General features: G+C 42.7%; 1 protein-coding gene across 4 annotated transcripts in view; it reads left to right on the forward strand.

Annotated features, from left to right (window-relative positions):
• Positions 1 to 6,435: 6,435 nt before the first annotated feature.
• Positions 6,436 to 22,468, forward strand: part of RPAP1 (RNA polymerase II associated protein 1) — a 40,902-nt gene continuing 24,869 nt past the window's right edge. For 2 of the 4 annotated variants that reach the window (XM_053944982.1, XM_053944983.1), the window contains exons 1-9: positions 6,436 to 6,470; positions 9,460 to 9,736; positions 10,619 to 10,767; positions 11,307 to 11,399; positions 12,736 to 12,916; positions 14,977 to 15,153; positions 17,925 to 18,131; positions 21,616 to 21,731; positions 22,140 to 22,238. In XM_053944982.1, the coding sequence (XP_053800957.1) occupies positions 9,547 to 9,736; positions 10,619 to 10,767; positions 11,307 to 11,399; positions 12,736 to 12,916; positions 14,977 to 15,153; positions 17,925 to 18,131; positions 21,616 to 21,731; positions 22,140 to 22,238 (1,212 nt within the window). In that variant the 5' untranslated portion in view covers positions 6,436 to 6,470; positions 9,460 to 9,546. Of the gene's footprint in view, positions 6,471 to 6,700; positions 7,124 to 9,459; positions 9,737 to 10,618; positions 10,768 to 11,306; positions 11,400 to 12,735; positions 12,917 to 14,976; positions 15,154 to 17,924; positions 18,132 to 21,615; positions 21,732 to 22,139; positions 22,239 to 22,468 lie in introns of those variants that run through there. The other 2 variants (XM_053944977.1, XM_053944981.1) reach the window with 2 other exon arrangements.

The following is a 22,468-nucleotide window of genomic DNA, read 5'->3' on the forward strand; positions in this document are numbered from 1 at the left end:
TCTATCATATCACATTCTCATCATGATTTAACACACCAGAGGACCACCTCTGACTGGACCCCTGTCCATGCAGAAGTCTTAAAATTGTTAATATTTGAGGCTGGGTTATATCAGGTTTTAGGACCAATGCATCCAACAGGTCCACTGTATATCGAATGGGGCTTTGTAATTCATGGATTATCAATGCATGTGTGGCAATGGAGACCTGAGGGTCTGACTTGCCCTGTCAGGTTTTATTTGCACAGCTCTAAAGATGCAAAAAAACTTTATTCAGTTTGGTAGAAGTGCCTCTGTGGCTAGTCTAGCTCTACAGGGAGCTGAAAAAGTCATATGGCAGAAATCAATTTTTCTAGTGGGACCTTTCAAGGTCTTGAAACGCCTACTGGCCAGAACCCCAGCTGGTGTGGGGGTTGTGCAGGGAGAAGCACTAAAAAGGTGGTATGACATGATCACTGTCATATGCCTCAGATAGAGGAGGGAGCACCCAGAATGGTCCAAATGCAGGAATTGCCTGGCAGTCTACTGGACCAGGAGCCTCCCTTATATAAAACCTACTCCTCAAATTGCGCCTCACCTGAGAAGTGTGTGGTTCACTGAAGCATCCTTCAGAAGAGAGGGAAATACTGAGCAGTGTTTCTGCATGTTGATTCAGGGACAGAATTGTGACAAGGGGAGAAGAAAGTGCTCAGATGGAAGAACTGGTAGCTATATGCAGGGTGATTGTTAGAGGCTGACACTAAAGAACCAGTGTTTATTTATACAAACGCCTATGCTGTTTTCAAGGGATGCACCAATTGGCTCCCATTTTGTGAACAAAACCAGTGGGTGATCTTCTGAGTTGCCAGTATGGCAGTGAGAGAAATGGGAAGACATCCTAAACTTATTAAACAAAAGTGTTTCTTGGTGGGATGGAATCCTGCCCACCAGAAGAGGGATAATCTGGCTCACCTGTTGAATAATCAGGTAGATTCACTGACCTGTGTAACAGATATGGCAGTAGAGGGAGAAGAAAAATGGAAACATCTGCTAGAGTGGTTACTTGTCAAGGGAGACCATTCAGGATTTAAGGATCTTTTTAAGGGAGCTGGTAACACAGGATGGCCTGTCACTTGGGAACTGTGCAACACTGTCATGGCCAGTGTTGTACAGGGCTAAAGAAACAACACCCCATGCAGAAGGCATCCCATCACTAAGGACACAGAAAAGTCCTCTGGGAGACCCAGCAGGTGGACTATATTGGGCCTTTTCTGAAGTCAGGGTGGAAGTAATGTCAGAACTCACTCAAGCTGAGGCAGTAGCAAGAGCAGCAGGGCACAGCACTGAAAAGGGACTGAAGCTGTGGTTTAATTATTTGCATGGCTCCAATCCCTCCAATCCAACAGTAGTCACTTTACTGCCAGGGTAGTTCAAGAGTGGGCACAGGATGAAGAAATCTGGTGGATCTTTCACACTCTACTACCCCCAGCCAAATAAGGTTGTTGAATGCACCAGTGGACTCTTGAAGAGGAACCTGAAACCTCATGAACCTGAATGGGCAAGAGGATGTCAAATGGGGTACATACAGAGTCAGTAGCTGCTGGGGAGTTAGTGGGTGCCCATAACTCACAGCCTTTTGTCTTCAACCATACCCATGCTCCCTGGAACAAAAGAAACTAAAGACCCTGCAAATCCTCTCCATTACCTAGGACAGCTGGTTTTGGCAGAATTGCCAAGAGTGGGATTGGTTCCCCTGACCTTATAAAAGCCATTTATCTTGTGTGCCAGGTGGTGGATTGTTCCCTCCTTTTAATCATGTTTTGTTTTTATGCATGTATATGTTTTGCAGATTATCTGAAATCCACTGCTGGACCTATGCTATCAACTGTTGAGTGGACGGATCATTTTGTGTATTTTTTAGTTTGATTTTGCTAAGCCTATTTTGCCTTTTTACTAGAAAAAAAAATGGCGTGGGAAAAGTTTTTACTCTTATGTTATGCATGTATGATTTTGTCTCAAGCGACTGAGAATCAGACTACTGAACCAAATTTAGCTTGGGAGTTGATACAAGGATTTATGCATATTTGGAATCATACAAATCAAGGAATATGTATTAACCTCCCCAACTCTGCATCAGAGGGGTTTAGATTTATGATGATTTGGTTAAATTTTTCGGAAATATTAACAAGAGAACTGGATAATCTTAAAAAAACAGGAGGAAATGTTACGTGGGGAATGGTGGAGTCACGGTTCCTAGACCAGAAAGAAGGACAACAATGGGATGCAAATGGGACATGGGTAGAATACAAGAACGCCTTTTACCAGCTCCCACGTGACTCTACCTGGAGTGATTTATGGAATCAGACATGCTATCGGTCATTAGACACCAACCCTTCTGAGACATTGCAAAATGTCACTTCTATCCCTTGCACGGTGGTACCGTGGTGGGATTCTCCTGCTGAGGGTGGGTTTTTTGAACATGAATACAATTTACATTGGGATGCAGGATGGTGTATACAAATCCCTGATAACCCAGGAACCATGCACCAAGTTAACCGAACAAATTATGAGTGGGCCTGGTCTCTGAAACAAATCTTTGACCCTGTATCTACCCTACAATGGGCTTCCAGGGTCCCCACAGGGAAAATAGTAGAATGGGAAGTGGAGAAATCAGACTGTAAGGACCATCAGACCACACTACCTAATGGAGAGAGCATCTGCTGGAAAGTGAGGAACCGTAGAAGCCTTACCCAAAGTAAATCAGAGACCTCCTTTCTGAATTGTTCCCGTATATTAGATTGTACCACAGGAGCAGGTGAGCCTATAGAAACCTGGTACATCTCGGAGCTGAGAACTTTTATCCGGGACATGTGTACCTGTTGGGATTATCCCAACTACGGCTATCTAAACCAAGACACCCGATGCAATGGGTCTTATGAGAATTCGGAGACAGCACTCTCCTGTGGCATTCCCATTACACACGGCCCTGACCGAAGAAGGGTCTGGAATTCAAGTAGCGAAGCACAGGAAGTTTCCCAAGGTGACCTGTATCAGTGTTCACAAGCCAAATATCCAGCTCCACGGGGAACGGTATGGGCATGTTCAGATGGGAAAATGTATTCCCACTTGAACATGTATGATATGGCTGGACTCCAGTGTACTGTTGGGTTTCCTACCATGTGTCCATCTAAAACATTCAATTATACACTTTATCGTAACAACAAACTGCGGAGAGAAATCCACAATCCAACAGATGCAAAAGGGTGGATTCGGGGGATTCAAGTCCCCGACTATTACACTTGGGGACAAAGTGTTGCTTTAGACTTAGAATCATTTTTTGTGTCCAGTGGAGTTATCCAACAGCACAAGTATGTCTTGGAGAACTTAACTAGGCAAGTCCATGTGTTAAGCAGCTGGACCGGACATTCACTCAGGGAACCGAATGTTCAGGCCCCGCAGGCATCAGAAGTGGCTTTGCAGAACCGATTAGCCATAGATATGTTGTTGTTGAAAGAGAATGGAGTGTGTGGGATGCTAAACCTAACAGATGGAGAATGCTGTGTCACTGTCCATAACGCCACCACCACCATAGAAGAGGCACGTCAGAAGATGAAGGAGATTGCTGAACAAACAGGAGAATTGTTTCAAGCAATGCAACCCAAGGACTAGTTTGATGGACTGAGTCTGGATTGTGGATCACATGTGCCTTGGATTTATGGGATGGGGAAGGTGGCTTGTGTGCAATGATGTTATGATACTATGGGGATTCTTGGGTTTGGTGATAGGTCAAGAAGTCATGTCAAACTGTGATGAGTTCATTATGGTTATAGAGGAAAGGGATAGAATTTCTAGCACTGTATAATTCCATACCATTCATGTAATGACAAGGACATGGTTGGAGCAAGAGGAAGTCAGGGGCTGGAAGTGGAAGAGTGGCCGTCTTTTGCTATGCTTGGGGATGTGGCTTTTTTGGTTTGATGCTCAAAGAAAGCGCCAGTGAGCCCAAAAGCTGGTGAACGGCTCCGAGAAAAAGAAAAGAGAGAAAGCAGCACCATGGCAGAGCCCAGCTGAGCCATGTGGAGCCCATGCTGCAGCTGCTGTGACAGCAGCCATTGAAGTTGCTGCTGGAACTGCCAAGCTCTCCAGTCCCATTCCCACAAAGTCAGGCCCAGGAGGAGGGTCCTCTAACCTGCTTCAGAGCCTGTCAGGTCCCACTAGGTTTTGCCTTGTCCCTGTTCTTCTATTGTTTTCAGTCTGAGGGGGGAAAATTAAATTGCAAGCCTTTCCAACATTGTGCTTTTGTTTTTCCATATACACCATGCTGCCCAGCACAGCGCCAGCCATCATTTTGCCTTTGTCTTGGAAAACCACACTGGATGTGGTCGTTGGGAAGTGTTTCTGTTTGTTCAGTGGTGAATACCCTTTGGTGGGTAAAAGACTCTCTCTTTTGTACACTGTTTTATTAATATTTTTGTGGTTATTGCAATTTTTCAGTAAACTGTGATTCCAGTTTATAATCTCTCCTAGTGTTTCCTCCACTGCCAGAAAGGGGCAGGGGAAAGGGAGCAGCTCAAGTAGGTTTAATATTCCCGCTGGGTTTTACATCAGCACAGAGCTATAAGAAGGGGATGAAGGAGATTGTTAGGATTTGTGAAAAGACTGGTGAGCACATAAAAAAAAAAAACTCATAAAAAGTCTCATAAAATAGCTCTCGTTGAGTGAGGAATATTTGAGTTCACCACCAAAGATTCCAAGACATGCACTGATGGGAATTTCGTTGCTAGAGTTGCTTAGCAAACCCATGCAAGCATGTTGGTACTCATAATTTTATAGGACAAATATGAAGACACACAAGCATGATTTATTGATAGAGCAGAAGCTATATATAGTGTCCTTAACTGTATTATTAAAATAGGTAAATAATTAATGGAATGAAGGAAAGATACATACAACTCTGGCAGCTTTGATGGGAAGCATTCCTGTCTTGCAGTAATTAAAATCAAATATGTTCTATTTGTATATCTTTCTGGCAAAAAAAGATTATATCCCCATTTCACCTGCATGCTAAGAGACACGGTGTGTGTGGCCACAGAAGCTGTGCAGCCAGTGTGAGAGGAGTCAGGGAGGGAAAATGCTCATGGCTGTCTTGAACCAGAACCATAAGCAGTTGTCAGACAGTCTAAGCAGTCCCAACGCTTCACCCAAACCCGTTCCAGCGCAAGCAGTGGCACGGCCTCCCTGCCTTACTGTCCAGCTGGGAGAACTGAACTGTGGCCATGGGGTGCATGGGAAACCATTCCCAAGTTCAGCCCCAGGAAAGCCTTGAAGGGGGAGAGAGAAGTTTTCTGCTCACACCACTGCATCTGCCCCACCCTTCTGAAACCAGTGGTGCTCTGATGTGTGGCCTGAAGATGAACAGAAGTCTAGAGGTTCAAGCGCTTTCAGTGGTCATAATGGATAAAATTTGTTTCTGGCTGTAATTTTTCAGTAGTATTTCAGCTTTCTAAAGGTATCAAAAAACAAACAAAAAAAACCACAACCAAAACCAACAACCAAACAGTGAAAAAGTGCTTATTTTTTTACAGCATTGGGGCACTTGTGGTGAGTCCTTCCCAGTGAGCCCACCTGGTCCCGTGAGCCCACCAAGCCCCAGTGAGAATCTGTGCCTGTTCTCATGCTCAGAGAATTCTTTTCCCAGGTCTATCATCTTTATTCATATCTCCATGCCTATTGGTATCTCAAGGGAGGGTGTCAGAGGATGGAGCAGGGCCCTTCTTGATGGTGCCAAGAAACAGGACAAATAAAGAAGGGGTAGAAACTGATGCACAGGAAGTTCCACCTGCCCATGAAGGAGAACTTCTTTGTTGTACCTGTGACTGAGCACTGGAACAGGTTGTCCAGAGAGGTTGTGGAACCTCCCTCACTGGAGATATTCAAGAACCTGGATGCAATCCTGTGCCCTGTGCTCTATAATGACCCTGCTTGAGCAGGGAGGTTGGACCAGATGACCAACTGTGGTGCCTTCCAAAAATGACTTGTTCTTGAAAGTTGACCAAACACTAAAATCAATAACCAACATTAAAATCAAATCTTCAGCAAGTTCCGACAGTTCTCTCATAGTTTCTAATAAAGCTTGGCACGTATTAGAAACAACCAGTCATGAATAATAAATTACAGCCATGTTCACAAAGCTTTATGCATCTGCTCTCCCAAAACACCTCCTGTCTCGGGCCCGGCCACGCTTCCGATAATGACAAGGCACAGCTCCTGCGTGGACATCAGTGCGTTTCTGCGTGTGCAGACTCGCTGTGGGATGCGGGTGGCCGGTGTTCGGACCCCGGATAACACCGGGGCAGCTGCCTCGGGCCGCACAAGCGCAGGCCGAGCTCGCCGGGCCGAGGCTCCGGGGCCGGGCCGGGCGGAAGTGACGGCGGCCGGGCGGAAGCGCCGCCGAGGAGAGCGGAAGTGCCGGCGGGAGCGGCGGTGCCCCGCAGGTGAGTGGCGGCCGAGCTGTGGCGGCGGCGGGGCCTCTCCTGCCCGCGGGAGCCCCGGGGCGGCGGCGGGGCAGGGCCAGCCTGGCCTCGCTCGGGGTAGCCAGCTGGGGCCCAGCACTTCGGCTTTACCCTGGTGTAAGGAGGAGCGCCCCCGGTCCAGTGGCCGTGCCCGCCGTGCAGGGAGATGCTGCGGGATGTGTGCCGCTGTGTGCCTCACTCCCTCTCGCCTTCCCTCCCTCCCCCCATCAGAGAGGCCTTGCCAGGCCGAGTCTCCGTCGGCTGTTTGAGACTTGATTCAGAGTAGTTTGTGAAAGTCCTTGAGGGCTGTGAACGCGGTGGGAACGCTGGCACGCATCAGCTTTTCAGTGTGTTAATAGCAGTTTGTTGTTTTTCATTTTATTTTGCGCTGTTCTGGTTTCTGTTCATTGCAGACACTCTCAAGACAAACTGGGACAGCAGCGTTTCTGTTGGCAAGGTGCTGTGTGCATGCACACGGTGTGTGTGCGACAGGCAGTCACAGTTACTGAGTCTTTTGTGACCAGCATGAGATGTGGAGCCTCTTTGAAGAGAATTTCTTGCAGCTGTTGACACTTGTGTCTGGGGTTTTTAATCTGTGAGGAGTGTCTTTCCAGTGTCTGCCTTCGCTGTAGCAGGTAAAAGTGTCAAGAAGACCGTTGGCCATTATAGCATTGTGTGCAGAGAGCATTTTTGTGACAGAGCAGAGAATGTATATCATCATTTTGCAAAGGAGCCGATAATCCTAAGTGAGGATTTCATTGCCTGCTGATCTCAAGTGGGGAAATGGTACTTTTCCACTGGCTACTGGGCTGCCCAGGAGAGACTTGAGATTTGACTCTCTGCTTCTCCTTTAAATTGTTACCACAGCCAACACGGTGTGAAGAAAGAGGTTGATTTGAGGCACTAATTGTGACAGGGGTACCTTGTATGCCTCTTTCGCCCAAATCTGATAAATTTATCAAAATAATGCAAAGCTGTAGAGTTGAGAATGGGTAAAAAGGCCTTCCCCAGGGTTCACAAATTATGGTAGCAGTCAGAGATAATTTTTTCGCTGCAACATATATAAATTTTCTCTTGACTGTGTCTTTTGACACAGTAACATCATAGATGTTGCAAAAGTAACATCATAGATGTTACTGTCTGCCTTTACATGTTGGGCTCTGCTGCCGAGGAAGAAAAATGCACTGTAAATGCTGATGAACCAGAAGAAATTAAAAAGCCTACCAGTGTTGGATTTTATGAAGTAAGATGATAGTGTGTCCGCACAGCAATCACAATGTAGTGGAGTGCAGAGATGCTCATAGTCCTTGGGCAGTTTTGATCCCTTACCTGTGTTCCTAGGACAGTACCTCAGTGTGTTGCTTACGCTGGCTGGCTGGTGGTCTCTCTGGGCAAACAGATGGTGTAAGTAGCCAGTTGCAAGGCTGGAGGTAACCAGGCTGCAGGATGCTGGGGTTAGTGTTGATCCTCAGCAGTTTGTTAGTTGTCCTGCGTGCTTTCTCTGAGCTCTGGCGGGTAGGGATGAGGACTCCTGACGGCCCAGGGAGTGTTGCTGATGTGCTGCAATGGCTTCCATGGGACATGGGAAAAGGTGCCCCGAGAAGAAAGCAAAGAGTTTTCCCTGCATTCATTGTGTCTGCAGGTCCCATTTGTATTGAAGCAAAGCCTTCTGAGGAAAGGATTCCTGGAAGAACATCCAACCTCATTAACAATGGCTGCATGGTTGTCTTCTTGTGCTGACAGTTTTCCAGCGAAACAAAGGCAGTTTGAAGATGTGCTGTATTTCTTGATTAAGTTTTGGTCGGCAGTTTGAAGACGTGCTGTATTTCTTGATTAATTTTTGGTAGGGAGAGACTTGGACAAGTTTATGTAGAGCTCTGTGTGGAGGAGGCTTCTTGCAGAAAGCTTAGCAGCACGGTTTGCTTCCAACTGTGTGCTTTGTGCCTGTTAAAGCAGGCATCCTCCTCTTTTGGGTTTTGAAGCCTGTGATGACAGGGCAGGGAACGCTTGGCTTGGGATGCGTGTTCTGCTCCTTATGGGTATCAAAGAGGGTCCAAGCAAGTGAAGTCTGGCTGTGGGAGCCCCATTGTGGCAGCAAGCTCCATAAATAAACAGTGAGTAGGTGTGTGCTTATGCTAGGAGTACAATGCAATGTATTTGCAAACAGTTTACTTGCTGCCTGTGAGAAATGGATTGCTGGTCCCAGGCTCTAGGAATCAGAGGTGGGGAGCAAGAGTCACCAATATTTTCGTGCCTGGTAGATGAGAGGTGGAGTTGTTGCCTTCCTGGTAAGTTGTCATGTGTGCAGTGTAAAAAAGTCTGTATAAATCTCACCCTTGTTTTTCAACTCCAAATTGGCCTGGGCAGTGAATGGAGATGCTTGGAAATAGCACAGTAAGGGGCCAATAAGGGGCCAGTGAAAGAGAATGAGAACAGGAGGTCCACATCAGGAAGAAAGACATTTTTCACTTGGGAGATGTGAGTGAGAAGGAGAGCAAAAAAGAGTCAGGGAGTGCATTGTGCAGCTTTGTTTGGACAGTCTCTTGCATCCTGCCAAGGATGTTAATGCTGGGAACTGGAGAAGGTGATATGCTGGAGTGGGAGGTTTATGTCATACTGTGCCTCTGAGATTCTTGGTTGGCATTGATAACTGAGCAACTCAAATTTGTTGTCTTGGACATGATGTTACTCTGACTTTGCAAATCCCAGGCCGTGTTGTTGGCATTCTGGCAGTGATGCAGTTTTTGTCTGTCTTTTTGCTGGCTGGATACCATTCTGCTCCTAGCTGGCTGTCGCACCTTGTGCAGACTTGTCAAGTAGTCTTTTGTTCAACAATGAAGAACGGGGTTTCGTTCGTGTGGGAGTCCCGTTTAAGTGTGTTTGGATGATCCTGAATTAGGGGCTCTGTAGTGTGTGCAGAAACATAAGAAAAATTAGTAGTTTTCCTTTGCTTTCCCCATCCTATCTCCAGGAAATCCGGCTGTGTTACCCATTTTCCATGTATTCAAGTCCTATGTGAAAAGCACATGTGGCTGGGCTGCAAGAACAAGTAGGCAGGATGCTGTCGAGACCAAAGCCTGGGGAGTCCGAGGCAGACCTGCTGCGCTTTCAGAACCAGTTCCTGGCAGCCAGAGCTTCACCTGCAGTGAAGATTGTGAAGAAAGCAGACAAGAGGAAAGGGAAGGAACGGAGCACAGATGCTGAGAGACCCCCGCTACAGGACAGCAAAGATGTAGTCATGTTGGATGGTAAATTTGTTTGTTTCTTTGAATTACTAAGATTCTCTGTCTCTCAACCCAGTGTTGCTTTTCCCTTGCATTTGTGCCCTTCTTGCAGTATTATTTATTCCTTAGCCTTGGAAATTGGCTTGTCCAATGTTACTAGCATCCAGTAGAACCACCTTTGCTGTCTTAGTCCACATTTATCAGCTGTCTGTGGTACCTTGCCAGCAAGAGGTGTTTTCTGCAATTTGTACTGTTTGGACTCTCACTGCTTATTTTGCCAGTTATCCAGACTCAGTGTCTTTGAGATTTACCTCTCCTAGCAGCTCCAGTTTTCAGCCAGCAGATCTGGCTTGTTTTTGTTTTCTCTTTCAATAGTAGCTTTAACACTTTTGTCATGTGCTTCATCTCAGAAGCACAAGGTGCTTTTTTAAAAGCAGCAATATAAATCTGTACTTTGTTCCAGGCAGAGGAAATACCATCTGTTTATAGCAGGTGGAAAGGAATTTGTTCATGATCATACAAATCCCTCACTTTTAATAGGTTGCAGCAGAAATGTGCTCTTTTATGCCTCAATACAACCTACAAGGACAATATTTGTTTCTGTATAGCCTTACTTCTTCCCTTAACTCTTGCAGTGAGATTTCAGTACCCTTTTCTGCTTATGGAGCTCTTTGGAAAGATTTTGTGCCAATACATAAATAGAATCTTCAAGAATGTTTCTCTCCACTACACACTTCAAGTTAGAGACAGGGGACTCTTAATCATCTTATTGCTTCCTTATCTTTATTTCTCATCAGAGGAATAAAAGGTGCTATTAGGAGGTGTTGGTCTGGTACCTGTTGCACAGTGGTTATACAGCAATAACTTGACTGCTTTTTTATTATTATTATTGCTTCCCCTCCTCAGGTTTTCCTGATTCTCTCCCAGCTCTAACTCCAGCTCCTCCAAAAAAGTCCAAGGTGAAAAGTGCTAGTGTCCACTTTGAGGATGAAGATCCAGAGGAAAGATTGGAGAGTCACGATCGACACATTACGGCAGTCTTCAGCAAAATCATTGTACGTCCGTCTTTTGTATGATGATCTAGTGTTTGTTTATTTAAATACACTGAACTAAGCAGGGATGAAGGGCTCTGTGGCTGCTTTTTATTTCTACAATGTAATGAAGCAGCACTGTAGACCAGTGTCCTGGAGCACCTTGAAAGAAAAAAGCTCTTCGGGTGTATTTTTGCTCTCAGTTAAATACAGTTTCAGATCTGCCTTCCAGCCCTGATTTGCCTACAGGTCACACTGATTGCATGTAGGCACGTGCTGTAGTGTGGATTTGGGTGATTTTCTGGACTCTACTGGGGATGTTCTCCTTGCTTTGCACTGGCCTAGGTTTTTCTTTATCTGATTCTTTGAGTGACGTGTGGAGTTTGGCATCCCGGTCTTCTGGAAAATAGCCTCACTTTGTCTCTAAATAAGCACAAGGTATTCTGAGCCTGATGGCAATGTGAGCTGCAGAGCTGAGAGATTTTGAGCGTGCTCTCAGTTAAATGATACAAACATGTCTGGCTGTTGCAATGGTTTTATAGGGTTTGAATTTTTTTCTTCAGGAACGAGACACAAGTGCAGTAGCAGTGACCATGCCAGTCCCCACGGGAGACCCATTCCCAAGGACATTTCACCGCTCTGAGATAAAAAGTGAGGTAAGGTTAGAAGCAGATGTTTTATGCTACCTTCATTAACAATTAAACTTTCTCCCATTAAATCCCAATGCTTAGTGAGGCTTGGTAGGGCTCAAAATAACCAACTTTTGAGTATGCTGGAGATTATGAGCTAGCTCAACATATCTGTTGAGCATTGCCACCTGAGTGAAGGAGAGAGTTCTTCTACCAAGCTGCGATCAAGTAGCTACTCCATACCCTGCAGTTAAGTAACATTGGAATCTTCTTGGTTTAACCTTCTTTGGCTAACTTCACTAAGGCAGATCAAATCTGCAGTGCTGTAATAGAATTGATCCTGTTCTGCTTGTTTTTCTCTGAGGAGCAATCTCTATTAGTTTGTCCACCAGGTTCTTATTGAAGTTGCAACTGATTTCTCCTGGCATAACATTTGAGTATGGTTGGTCAAGTTATCTTTTGCAGCTTTTTTGATTTTGACATAATTATTTTCTGAGGCTGTAAAACTGGAAGCCATGGTTGCTATTATCAGTTGTTGCTGTAGTAGGAAGGACTGCTAGCTGAGTGGGAGTCAGATGCTGGGAGTTGATATGTGATTGACAGCTGTGGTTGCTTTGAGGAGGTAGCTTATTTTGAAGGACAGCTTTTTTGAAAGACAAGAGTAATACTTTTTAAACTACCAGTTTTGTTTACCAGCTTGCACTCAAAGCAGCTACCAAATGTTCAGACTGCCTTTTAAGCTTCTTCTCTGGACTGGGGACATGCAAGAGATTTTTTGCTTAGTCTTCTTGGGATTTCCTGTGCATCCCCTGTGCAGGGCTGTTGAGAGCCATGCCCTTCCATTACCTAGGCAAGCAACACAGTAATTTAGCCAGGATTATTTTAGCACTACTTGCCCAGTTCTTACTGTGTAAATCTCTTCACCCTGCTGCTCACTAATCACCTTATAAGAAGCCTGCTCCAAGCATGTGGTGAGCACAGTGAAGTACAGCTCCATTTATACTCAGAAATCCAAGGTATTCAGCTATGCAGAGCTTCCAAACAGCAGGAAAGCTGTAACTATTGTGTTTGGTGACATTTTAGATGTATTTTCCTTGCTTGAATTCACTTATAATTAATCATCTTCCTTCTCTAGGTGCCAAATCATCCATGTCTTTGTCTCTCTGTCATAGCAGTAAACTATGTGTTAAAAAAGAATCACACATGCACAGAAAAGGGCAGGTGACTGCCAGCAGCCTCCCTGTGTCATGTCCCAAAGTCTGATCTGAGGGTGTTTTTAGGATCAGATCTATAAATTTGTTAGTGGCAGGTGTGCAGGGAGACTCTGGAGAGAAAAGTGAATATGTTGCTTCCCCGTTTGCAGGTGCAGCTGGGATCTGGAAAAAAAAGCATCTTTGCTCAGAAGATGGCAGCGAAAAGAGCTGCTGAAAAGGCAGCGACGACTCCCTCTGCTGCCGAGTTCGTGGAAGTAAGATCAGCTGCTCCGGATGCCTTGGATCCTGTGGGATCCATGGGAGAGACACTTCTCCCCAGCAGCAGGGATGGTAAGTGGAGGGGGTTCTTCTTATCCAGCTGACTGTATTTACATAGCCTTAGTAACCATAATATCAGCGCACCGTATTTTTAAATTACGGTAGCATTGTTGTCCTCAGTTTAGGAATCTCAAGGTCAGTTGGAAAGTCTGTATTGTGGCAATGATTTGAAATGGTCTGAGATGCAAACTAAAAATTCTAAGGAGAAAGTTCTGAGATGCATTCTAAAAATTGGGTTAGCTTTCTCACTGGTTTCCTTTTTGCTTCACACAGGGAAGTAGCTTTATTTTTCAAGGTTCTTGTCCTCCTTTTCCTTTCTCTTTGTTATATGTGAAGTTTTTCTTGTTTCATCACTGATTTCCACAATTTTAGGAAGAGGGTGGTTCTGTGTTGAAAGCCTTTGAGACCACTATGATGTGGGTTCTCACTCCTACTGAAATGTTTGAAAGCTCAGTTTTCTATCACCAGATCTGCTGCCATGAGACTGTGGCTTTGCTCCATAAGGTATGCTGTGAAGCAGTGCTGATGAGTCAGTGCCACCTCCAGCACTTACTTGTCTGACAGCAATGTGACAAGGAAAGATGAAGTCAGTTCAACTGTAACCAGCATCTCCAGGCTTTTTTTTTATTTGTGTTGTCTGAGGCAGTCCAGTTTGCTTAGGACCATGCTGAGTCTGGGTTTTACACTGACACGCTGTTTTTTACATTGAAATTGAGGGCAGATGTCATTTGAAGATTATCACCATTTGGCTAAGGTTTGTGTCAGCCCTGCCCCCTCTTAGAGAATTGGTAAGAGAACTGCTGGTGTGCTGTGCTGTGTGTGCACAAATCCACCATCTAGGTCACTATACTGTGCTTACTGTATGTCCTATTATAATTGGATGTGTATAATTTTGTCTGAGAAAGCTGAAAGGGAAATAGAGCAGCCTTATAGCTGTCATCCTCTTAAACATGAATGCTTCTAAAATGTAATAACATGACAGATTACAAAATGGCTTGGCCTCTTCAGCCAGACTGTTGTGGCAGGATCACTAGAAGCAAGAGAAGAGGGGGAGCTTAATTTCTTGTAGTAGCAGTGTATTTGTCTGTTGCAACTCTTAGTTTAATTGCTGGTGGTAGGAAGCTTACTGAAGCTTTTGCCAGGTCACCTTGTCTTATTTCTTTCTGCTCAATATGCAAAATAACTGTGGCAATGACATCAAATCTTCTGGTGTTATGTTGAGAGTCATTGCTGCTGTTTAAACAGGGATTTGATGCTTTCAGGGCTGTTTGGTTTCAAGGGATAGTCCAAGTCAATATATGGAGCATATGAATAAAACATAAGCAGTAAAGTCGCAAAGTCAGGTCCTTGTATAGTGGGTTACAGGAGAGCTGGAGGGTCTCACACTGACCAAAGGAACATGTTACCTGGTGCTATGGTTAAATGAAATGAACATTTAAAATGGATTTAGATCAGGTGATAAAGGGGACTCAATTTTGTTTAGAATAGGAAGTTGCTGTAACTTCTAATATGTTTAACCCTTGAAGGTGAATACAGGACATTGTTAGAAGCAAACATGCCTGTGTTGAGAATTGATCCTGTATCACTCTGGAAGCTGGCTTACTTCATCTAATTTTCTGTCTTGCTCAGGAGATATTTACTAGGTCGTGGTTCAGCTGACATACAAATGTGGGTTCAGGCATTCCTGGGCAGGGAAAGAATCTAGTATTCACTAGGTTGGAAGAATGTTCTGATGCATCAGTTGTGAAATATGCTGCAATTTACCTTTTTGTGTTGTTGCTTTGCATTAAAGAAACAATTCCTTTCCCCTGCCATCTTCCTCAAGCTCCCAAAGAAATAAGCTGGAAATTATGTCAACATGTTTGCTGTGACATGGGATAAAAGCACAAATGTTTTAGTTTTGTTTGAAACTAAACGAAACTTCTTTACTCCTATTGTAACTTTACTACCAAGGTAAAGAAAAAAAAAAAACAAAAGGAGAATTTATGCAAGCCTCTTAATGACAGAGTTGAGATTTATTCATGATGCTGTAGACACAGATCACTAACTGCTTTCTCTGCTGCTTCTTATAGATAAAGATGATGACTTTTTGACCTCTCAGCATCCTTGTCTCATAACGGGAGAGGGTCTTGGAAGCCAAAAGAGTGAGCAGGAAGCTCAAGCTATTCACAAAGAGAACTTGGAGAAGCTGCGGTCCATGTCTGAGGAAGAGATCCTGCAGGAGCAGGCGAGGCTTCTGGCTCAGCTGGGTATGTGCTTCCCAGGGTTGGCTCTAGAGTTGAGGCAATTTATTGAATGTGTAGGTGTCCTGAAGTCTTAGTGAATTCATGGGTCAACAATGGGAAGTCAGAATTCCTGCTCATTCCATGTTTGGATAATCTTGCTTCCATTGCATGTCAGTAGCTTATGAGTAAGAACTAAGTGTGAAGAAATTAAAGAGTGTTTATTTTTCAGTGAGGGTTGGTTTGGCTTAAGTCTTTCTTGTCACTCCTCTGTTGTGGGTTAAGATGATCCTTGCGCTTTATTGGCTTGCACTCTAAATAATACATGGTTGCACATAAATGTTTAAGGTCCTAAAATGTAATTTTTTGAAGCTAATAAGAAGCAGTGTCATAGCAATGCTGAGGTGAGAAAGAACCCTTGGTCTTCCCCTCCAAAATACCTAAAACTCAGACCAGAGCTGTTAGTACCCAGATAGGGAGAACATATGGGCATGTGGGAGATTTCAGTTCAAACCTATACTTGTAGAGCAGAAAAACTTGAAATTAGCCTTGACTTTTAGAAAAAGTGTTTTAATTATCAGGCTTTTGGATATAGGCATATTCTAGCAGGGGTGTGATCTCTGGTTTGGACCCTTGTCCACAGTGGTGTTCTGAGAATGCCTATCATTGGCAGCTGATGACAAGGTAGAGGAGAACACTGAATGTGGTGTGTTTGATAAGACTTCATGTGATCTGGGCCACTGCAACACTTGTTGGCATTAGTTTGATGAATTTTTTTGCTCAGGAAGAGCAGATGTACAGATGTAGGTGGCAGAGAAGGATTTTTAAAATTCTCATGATTTCAGGTCCTTTAGCATCGAATTTAGATGTGAGCTACATTTTAGATGCATAAGTCTCTTGTGGGTTCAGCTTAAAGATCATATCAATTATCTTGACTTCATTGCAAGCAACATGGGTATAACTGGAAAGGTGGCAAAGGAACTACACAAAATAATTGCAGCTAGATTGTTTAGGTACATCCTTCATTCAGATACCTGAGTATTTTATTTGGCTTCACTCCTTATAAAAATGGCACATGTGTGAAAAATACCCTGATTACATACTTGCTTCTTGCGAGTGATTTGTGATTTTTGCTCCTTGTCCCTACCACTCTATCCTTTGGGATATTAGTGAAGTGAATACTTAAAGAGTTTTAAAAGGATGGGATGTATTGTAAGTATTTTTGAACAAGATTTTCTGAAGCAATGTATTTTTTATATGCCTTGTAGATTACAATAGTAGATACTTTAGTCTTTTGAGGCCTTAAAGAAACTGGGAGTAATTTTGGAATTCCTAGAATATCTGTGTGATGAAATACTCCTAAACTAAATTGCTGACTTACAGATGGATTTAGGAACTGGACAGACACAGAACTGTGAATTAGGGAGTGTGAACAATTTTTTCTCCATATTTGGGAGTGTGAACAATTTGTGCGTGTTAAATGCTGTCCAGTCCCTGAATTAACTTCTTAGTTATGAAGCAGATGATACTCCGTGGTGTGAAGTATGAGAATGAGTACATAGTTCTGTAAGAAGTAGGCTTATTTCTGACATACTGTGCACAGATTGACATTCAGTGAGTTTTTTGTCACTGTGTGAAATGATGAAATAATGAATACAGTCTTTCCTTTCTGTGTACAGTGAAGTTTAAGAAAGTGAGAGCTCTTGCCTGCATTCAGAAAAAAATGGGAATACTTTAATGAGACTGGGCTGAATGCCTGTCCTTCACCAAGGACAGTTTAAACTGCATCATTGAGGAGAGCATGCAGCAATCATGAGTGTGGGATAGATGTTTCAGAATCATGGGAATAATTTTTCAGATGACTTATTTCAGGTACAGAGCATTTCTCAACTGCTTGTCCTTTGTCCTCCAAAGAATAAATAACAACTATAGGTGTTATGTTCTACTTTGTATATCTCTGACACTGATTACTGGAGTATTTCTGTACCTCATTGAGGCACAATGCACAATCTCTCACTGTTCACTTCTAGCATAAGCATCCCAACACCATCTTCTAGAGAAGAGTGTTCAGAGACAGTGCATTCCATCCAAAATGATGTGGGATATATGTAGCAGATCTGAAAGTAAAATGATGATCTTGGAGCCATATGAACATAATCTATCCTTCAAAACACATCTACCTCCCAAATATTTCTCTTCAAAGCATGAAGAGAATGGCTGGGTCCTTTTTTTTTGGGTGTTGTCAGACAATAATTGTAATGGGGAATCAGTTCAGGACAAACAAAGATCACCTTGTAACATAATATCTGAGCTGTGACTTGCAGTTCTACTGCAATTCAATAAAGATCAGGTAATTATTTTTGTGGGGTCTGTTGTGTGTATTCTTCTAGTTTTCAGATTGATGCCTCTGAGTAGTGCACAGGCAGGGACCACAGACCAGAATTCTCTCCACAATTAATAGTCATGTTTAGATGTCTCATTTGAGTGGCAGTGAGGGGAAAAGAAGCAATTATCTTTATTTGTAAGCTGGGAAAATATTTTTTTTTGTGGTTGCTTTACCCTGAAAGACATTTGTCAGTTCTTTCTCTGGCATCTCCTCACCAGTCAGTTACTCCCACCTTATGTGTCTAAGAGGTCATAAAGCAGTGGAGTGCCTCAGTTTGAAGAGAATTGCCAGCTGGTAGGAGAAAGAGGACATGTAGAAAAGACTGAAACATAAATAGCAGGAGCTATAGGCATATGAAGTATTTTGAGACTTTCTGTCACATCTCTGTCTGTCTCTTTGTCAATACTTGCAGATCCCAGTTTAGTTGCTTTCTTGAAATCGCGACGTGGTAACAATGAAGGCCCGAAAAAGGAATTAAAAATGGAACTGAACAGACCGGAGGAGTTTGTGGAATCTCTGCCTGTGGCTCAGCATGGTGTAAAATCATCTCTTTCCATGCAGGAGTCAGGTCTAGAAGAACATGAAAGGAAGGAAGAAAGTATGAAGGTAGAAATCATGGGTAAGAAACAACGTGCAAATTGTTAATTTTCTGAACAGAAATATAAGATTTGTATGGTGTTTACATCAATCTACTTTGTAGTGATCCAAATCTGAATTTTATTATTATATTAAAAAAATATGTATTTTGGGTTCAAAAAGGGCATCTCTAGATGGGCTCCACAGATTAGAAAGGTGGCACAGTATGTAATGGAAGTGACCTGTTCATTGGGAGGTCTTGCTTTTTGAAATTTGTTCTAAGGCCTCTGAAGGGAAAATGTGTGTATAACTAGGCATCATTGCTCTTCTGCTCAGTCATGTGAACAAGGAAACAGAAGAGTGTAGTAGTGAGATTCAGGTGGTGCCTGAATAATTTCTTTTAACTGGTACTGGCTGTGGACAAAAGAGTGTTGGGTAGGTAAGGGTTAACGATTTGTTCACAGGATAGCACAGAGGTGACAATCACTCTCACTTCAGGGAAATTGCTCATATAGAGCATGTTGTCTTAGTGTGACACTGCTCCTGGTGGCCACACTCTGTGTCTTGTATCTCAGAAGGCACCCAGTGATTTTCACAGGATAGGGTTCTTTTCTTTGTGCTTTGGATGCAGGGAGAAATATTAAGGTGTAGATTGTCCTGCTTTTTGTGGAGTGCTACAGAGCTATTTCCTCTTATGACAGAACCCTTTAATGCTCAATATGTACCTGTATGAGGAGAAAGCTGCTTTATCTCCAGTAGCTAGAGCAACCCCATATATTCTCATGGCAGAGAGAGGAAGAGTTTTCCATTTAGGCTTCTGCTCTTATTGTTGCTTTCCTCACTGCATTTTTTCTTTAGCAATTTAATTTTCTCTGTTGTGATTTTTAAGCTCCCGTTGTCATTTTCCCCACACTTTTGTTCCTAACATACTTATCCCACAATTTAATGTCAATTTTTGCCTTTCTCCATCTCTTGATCCTCTCTTCTAATGCATCCTTTGTGTTCCAGTGTAACCTGCAGTGTGATTAAAGAAGTCTCTGAATCACTTTGGGATTTCAGCTTGATGTTTGCAAGAGATAGCAAGCATTTACCATTTTCTTGCTGAGAGGGATGAGTCTGTCAGTGTATATATGTGTGTACCTGTGCAGGAGAAGTAAAGCTCAGCCTCTTTTTGAGTAAGACACTTCACTGAACAGTCCTTTTGCAGTTTCTCCCCAAGTTTTACTTTTCCACAAATCCATCTTAATCAGAGGGACTATTTATAGTTCTGTTTAGTCCCAGAACAACTGAGTGCACAAGTAGCACCAGGTCAAGTGACATCTTTTCATCTCCTGGGAGCAATAGAAGCATGTTGTTCAGCCTGTAATGGTAATAATAGTAATGCTCTTGGGAATAGCTGAGTGTTTAAAATGTTATGTGCCTCCTATAGAAGACAGCACAAAAAAAAAGAAAGATGAGTTTTTCCAGAATATTTGGAACAACAAAAGGTGAGCTGAAACACAGTTAAAAAAGCAAGGGAAGCCTTTCCAGTTAAATTCCAGTAAAATTACCTTCGTTTATGCCTGTAGCCCATCTTGGCCAATAGGAGATGTAAAAATTAATTTGACGTTAGCACTTATTGTTGGAATTTTAGCATCTGTTTATATTTAGAAGTAAATGCATCATGAATAGCCCGGCAGAAATGGTCACACTGAATTTCTGGTGATGACACAAAGCAATAAGATTGCTCAAAAGTCAAACCTCCCTCTAATGACATAATAGGTTACTGTTTATTAGAAACAAAATGGTGAAACCTTTATCCAGCAACTTGTAACCTTATCAAATGGAAAAGTTAATTCTGTTACTGAGAGAAAACGGGAAGCAAAGCAAAAAGTAAAGGGGTTGACTGGTAGCCTTTAATGTAACCCAAGTCTGAAAAAGTTCAGTGCAAATGTTGTGTTCACATTGCCAGCTTGTGCTTCTGTAAAGGGATTTCTCAGTAACACTCTGCTGATGCCTTGAAATATATATCCATCTTTTCTTGTTGACAAGATCATTGTACTAAGGGCTTCTAGTAACATGCATAATCTTATTCATAAAATGATTAGCTCAACCCTGTCAATTTAGTGATTAATAGAGAAAACATTTTCTTAAATTGCAAATGTCGATATATTTTGTTTTTCTGCTGATTTTATTTCCTCTCATGTTGCATCTACCACCCACAAACATTCCGCTTTCGTACATTTCAGATGCTTTTTCCTTCACTTCAATTAAAATGCATGCTGAGCCTTTGGCTGAAATTCTGCAGAACAGCTTTCTGGCTGAGCAAGATAACTCTGTGCTTGGTTCCTTGCCTGATTCAATACCACATTGATCATTAAGGGTGCAGCTTCATTCTGGAGAGGACGAGTGCCCTTCTTGAAAGTTTATCTGCTAATTGGAAGAAAGTAAAAGGTTAGGTTTCAGGCCAGTTATCAGCAGGAAAAGATCTGATGAAAGAAGAGCATCTCTGTGGGACTCACTGTTCCTTGCAAGAGAAGATCAGAGTGCTAGGATTAATAGCTGCAATGCAGATGAGTTCTGGGCTGCTCCAGCAGGAGTGATGCTAATGTTTTCCATGCCCTTAAACTGCCCGTTACTGTCCTTACATGTGCTTTCTTTTGAGATAGCAAAGATTTCTTAGCTCCTCTCTTCTTATTCTGGTTTGGGGTGGTATCCTAGTAGCAAAGCCTTACCTTTCCTGGTTATATCTCTCTGGTCTCTTCACTTGTGATATTCCTCCATGTGCTGATGTGTCTCTTTCCTTGGGGAACTGTTGTGATGTCAGGCACAAATGTCTTGTTTCTCAAATTCTTGTAGTCAAAGCTCTTTATAAAGTTAAATAAGTAATTTCTTCCTTTAGTATTTGCACCTTTGAAATTCTTTTTCAACTGTCCAGTTTCCCCACTGAGCTGTCTCTAGAAAGCTGTGCAAATTTTCAGCCATTTTGATCCCAAGCTTCCCAAGCTGATCTCTTCAAGCCTTTAGGGAGGGATACTGAAGGGCAGCACCACAAATGCAACCAAAGCACAAATATTGGGCTGCCTTCAGTTTATCTAGGCTAAAATTTTACTGGGTTCCAATAATTTGCTGGGACTCTGCTTTAATACTTTTCAATTTCATGCCCCCCGTAACACTCTCTTCCTTGGATGATACTAATTTGCTTTCTCAAAAGTAGGGCTGATAGTATTTTTTCAGCACTGGTTCTGATAATTTTGCCTTACTTGTGTCCTGACTTCTGTTCAACTTCTCCTAAATTAGCATTGTCTGAATTTCATTACAGTGCTGTTTACTTCCTCTTCTTGCTCTCATGAAATATGAAAATAGCTTTAATCCTTCGATATTTATGCATCAGACAACAGTCAGTTTGAAAACGGTTTTCTTTTTATTTTGCATAATCTTATATTTGATACAGTCTTTAAGCTGAGTAGCTTGGCAAAGAAGGAATAGTATTTCCTTCATCACTGCCTTGGAAAGTAAGACTGACATTTCTTTCTCCCCACACAAAGATGATGATCTGCCTGTGAAGCCCAGGAAGGAGTGGATTCACATGGACAATGTAGAGTTTGAGAAGCTGGAATGGATGAAAGATTTGCCCTCACCTCGGCAGAAGAAAACCAAAAAGGTTTGAAAGCAGAAACTGATACTTTGCATGTTTGTGTCTGGATCATGCTTCTCAGTAACAGTTTCGAAGGCTTCAAAAATGAGTCCTCTGGTTGCTCAGTCTGTGGAATTTCATCAGGTTTCAAAGATTCCACATTTTCTTTCAGAGGATGGGATGATACAGGATCAGTTCAGTCAGCTCAGGAGAGCTAGGAAGTGAGAGTCTAGCCATTGTGATCTGGGATGAAACAGGTGTAAAACTGAGAAAAAAGGAAAGATAGGAGTATATTTTTAAAAAAATAATTTGGTGCCTGAGGAGTTTTTGAACTGTTATCTTCCAGCAGGTGATGTAAAAAGTGTTATTTTTAGAGATGAATTGAGCGGACAGTGATAGAAATAATAGTTTTCTTCCGCTACCCTTTTGCTATAGGGAATGCAAGCTCGATTCAGTTTAAAGGGAGAATTGATTCCTGCAGATGCTGATTTGCCAACACATCTAGGCTTGCACCACCATGGAGAAGAGGCAGAGGTAGGTGGGTGTAATATAATAGAAAAGGTACACACATTTCTATTTTCTGTGTTTAATTTGGTAGATTCCTTTTGTATCAAGCTTTTTAGTGACAAAAAAACCCTTTAAAAAGTGCAGTAATTTTTCTTTAGAAACAAACTCCTGAAGACAAGTTGTGTCTGCATGCATGAACTGCATTACTTCCAGAAAACTGTTGATGCTTTTTCTCTTTAATGCTGTTAAAATTCTGT

This window comes from Vidua chalybeata, chromosome 6, assembly GCF_026979565.1.
Source record: "Vidua chalybeata isolate OUT-0048 chromosome 6, bVidCha1 merged haplotype, whole genome shotgun sequence".
NCBI lineage: Eukaryota > Metazoa > Chordata > Aves > Passeriformes > Viduidae > Vidua > Vidua chalybeata.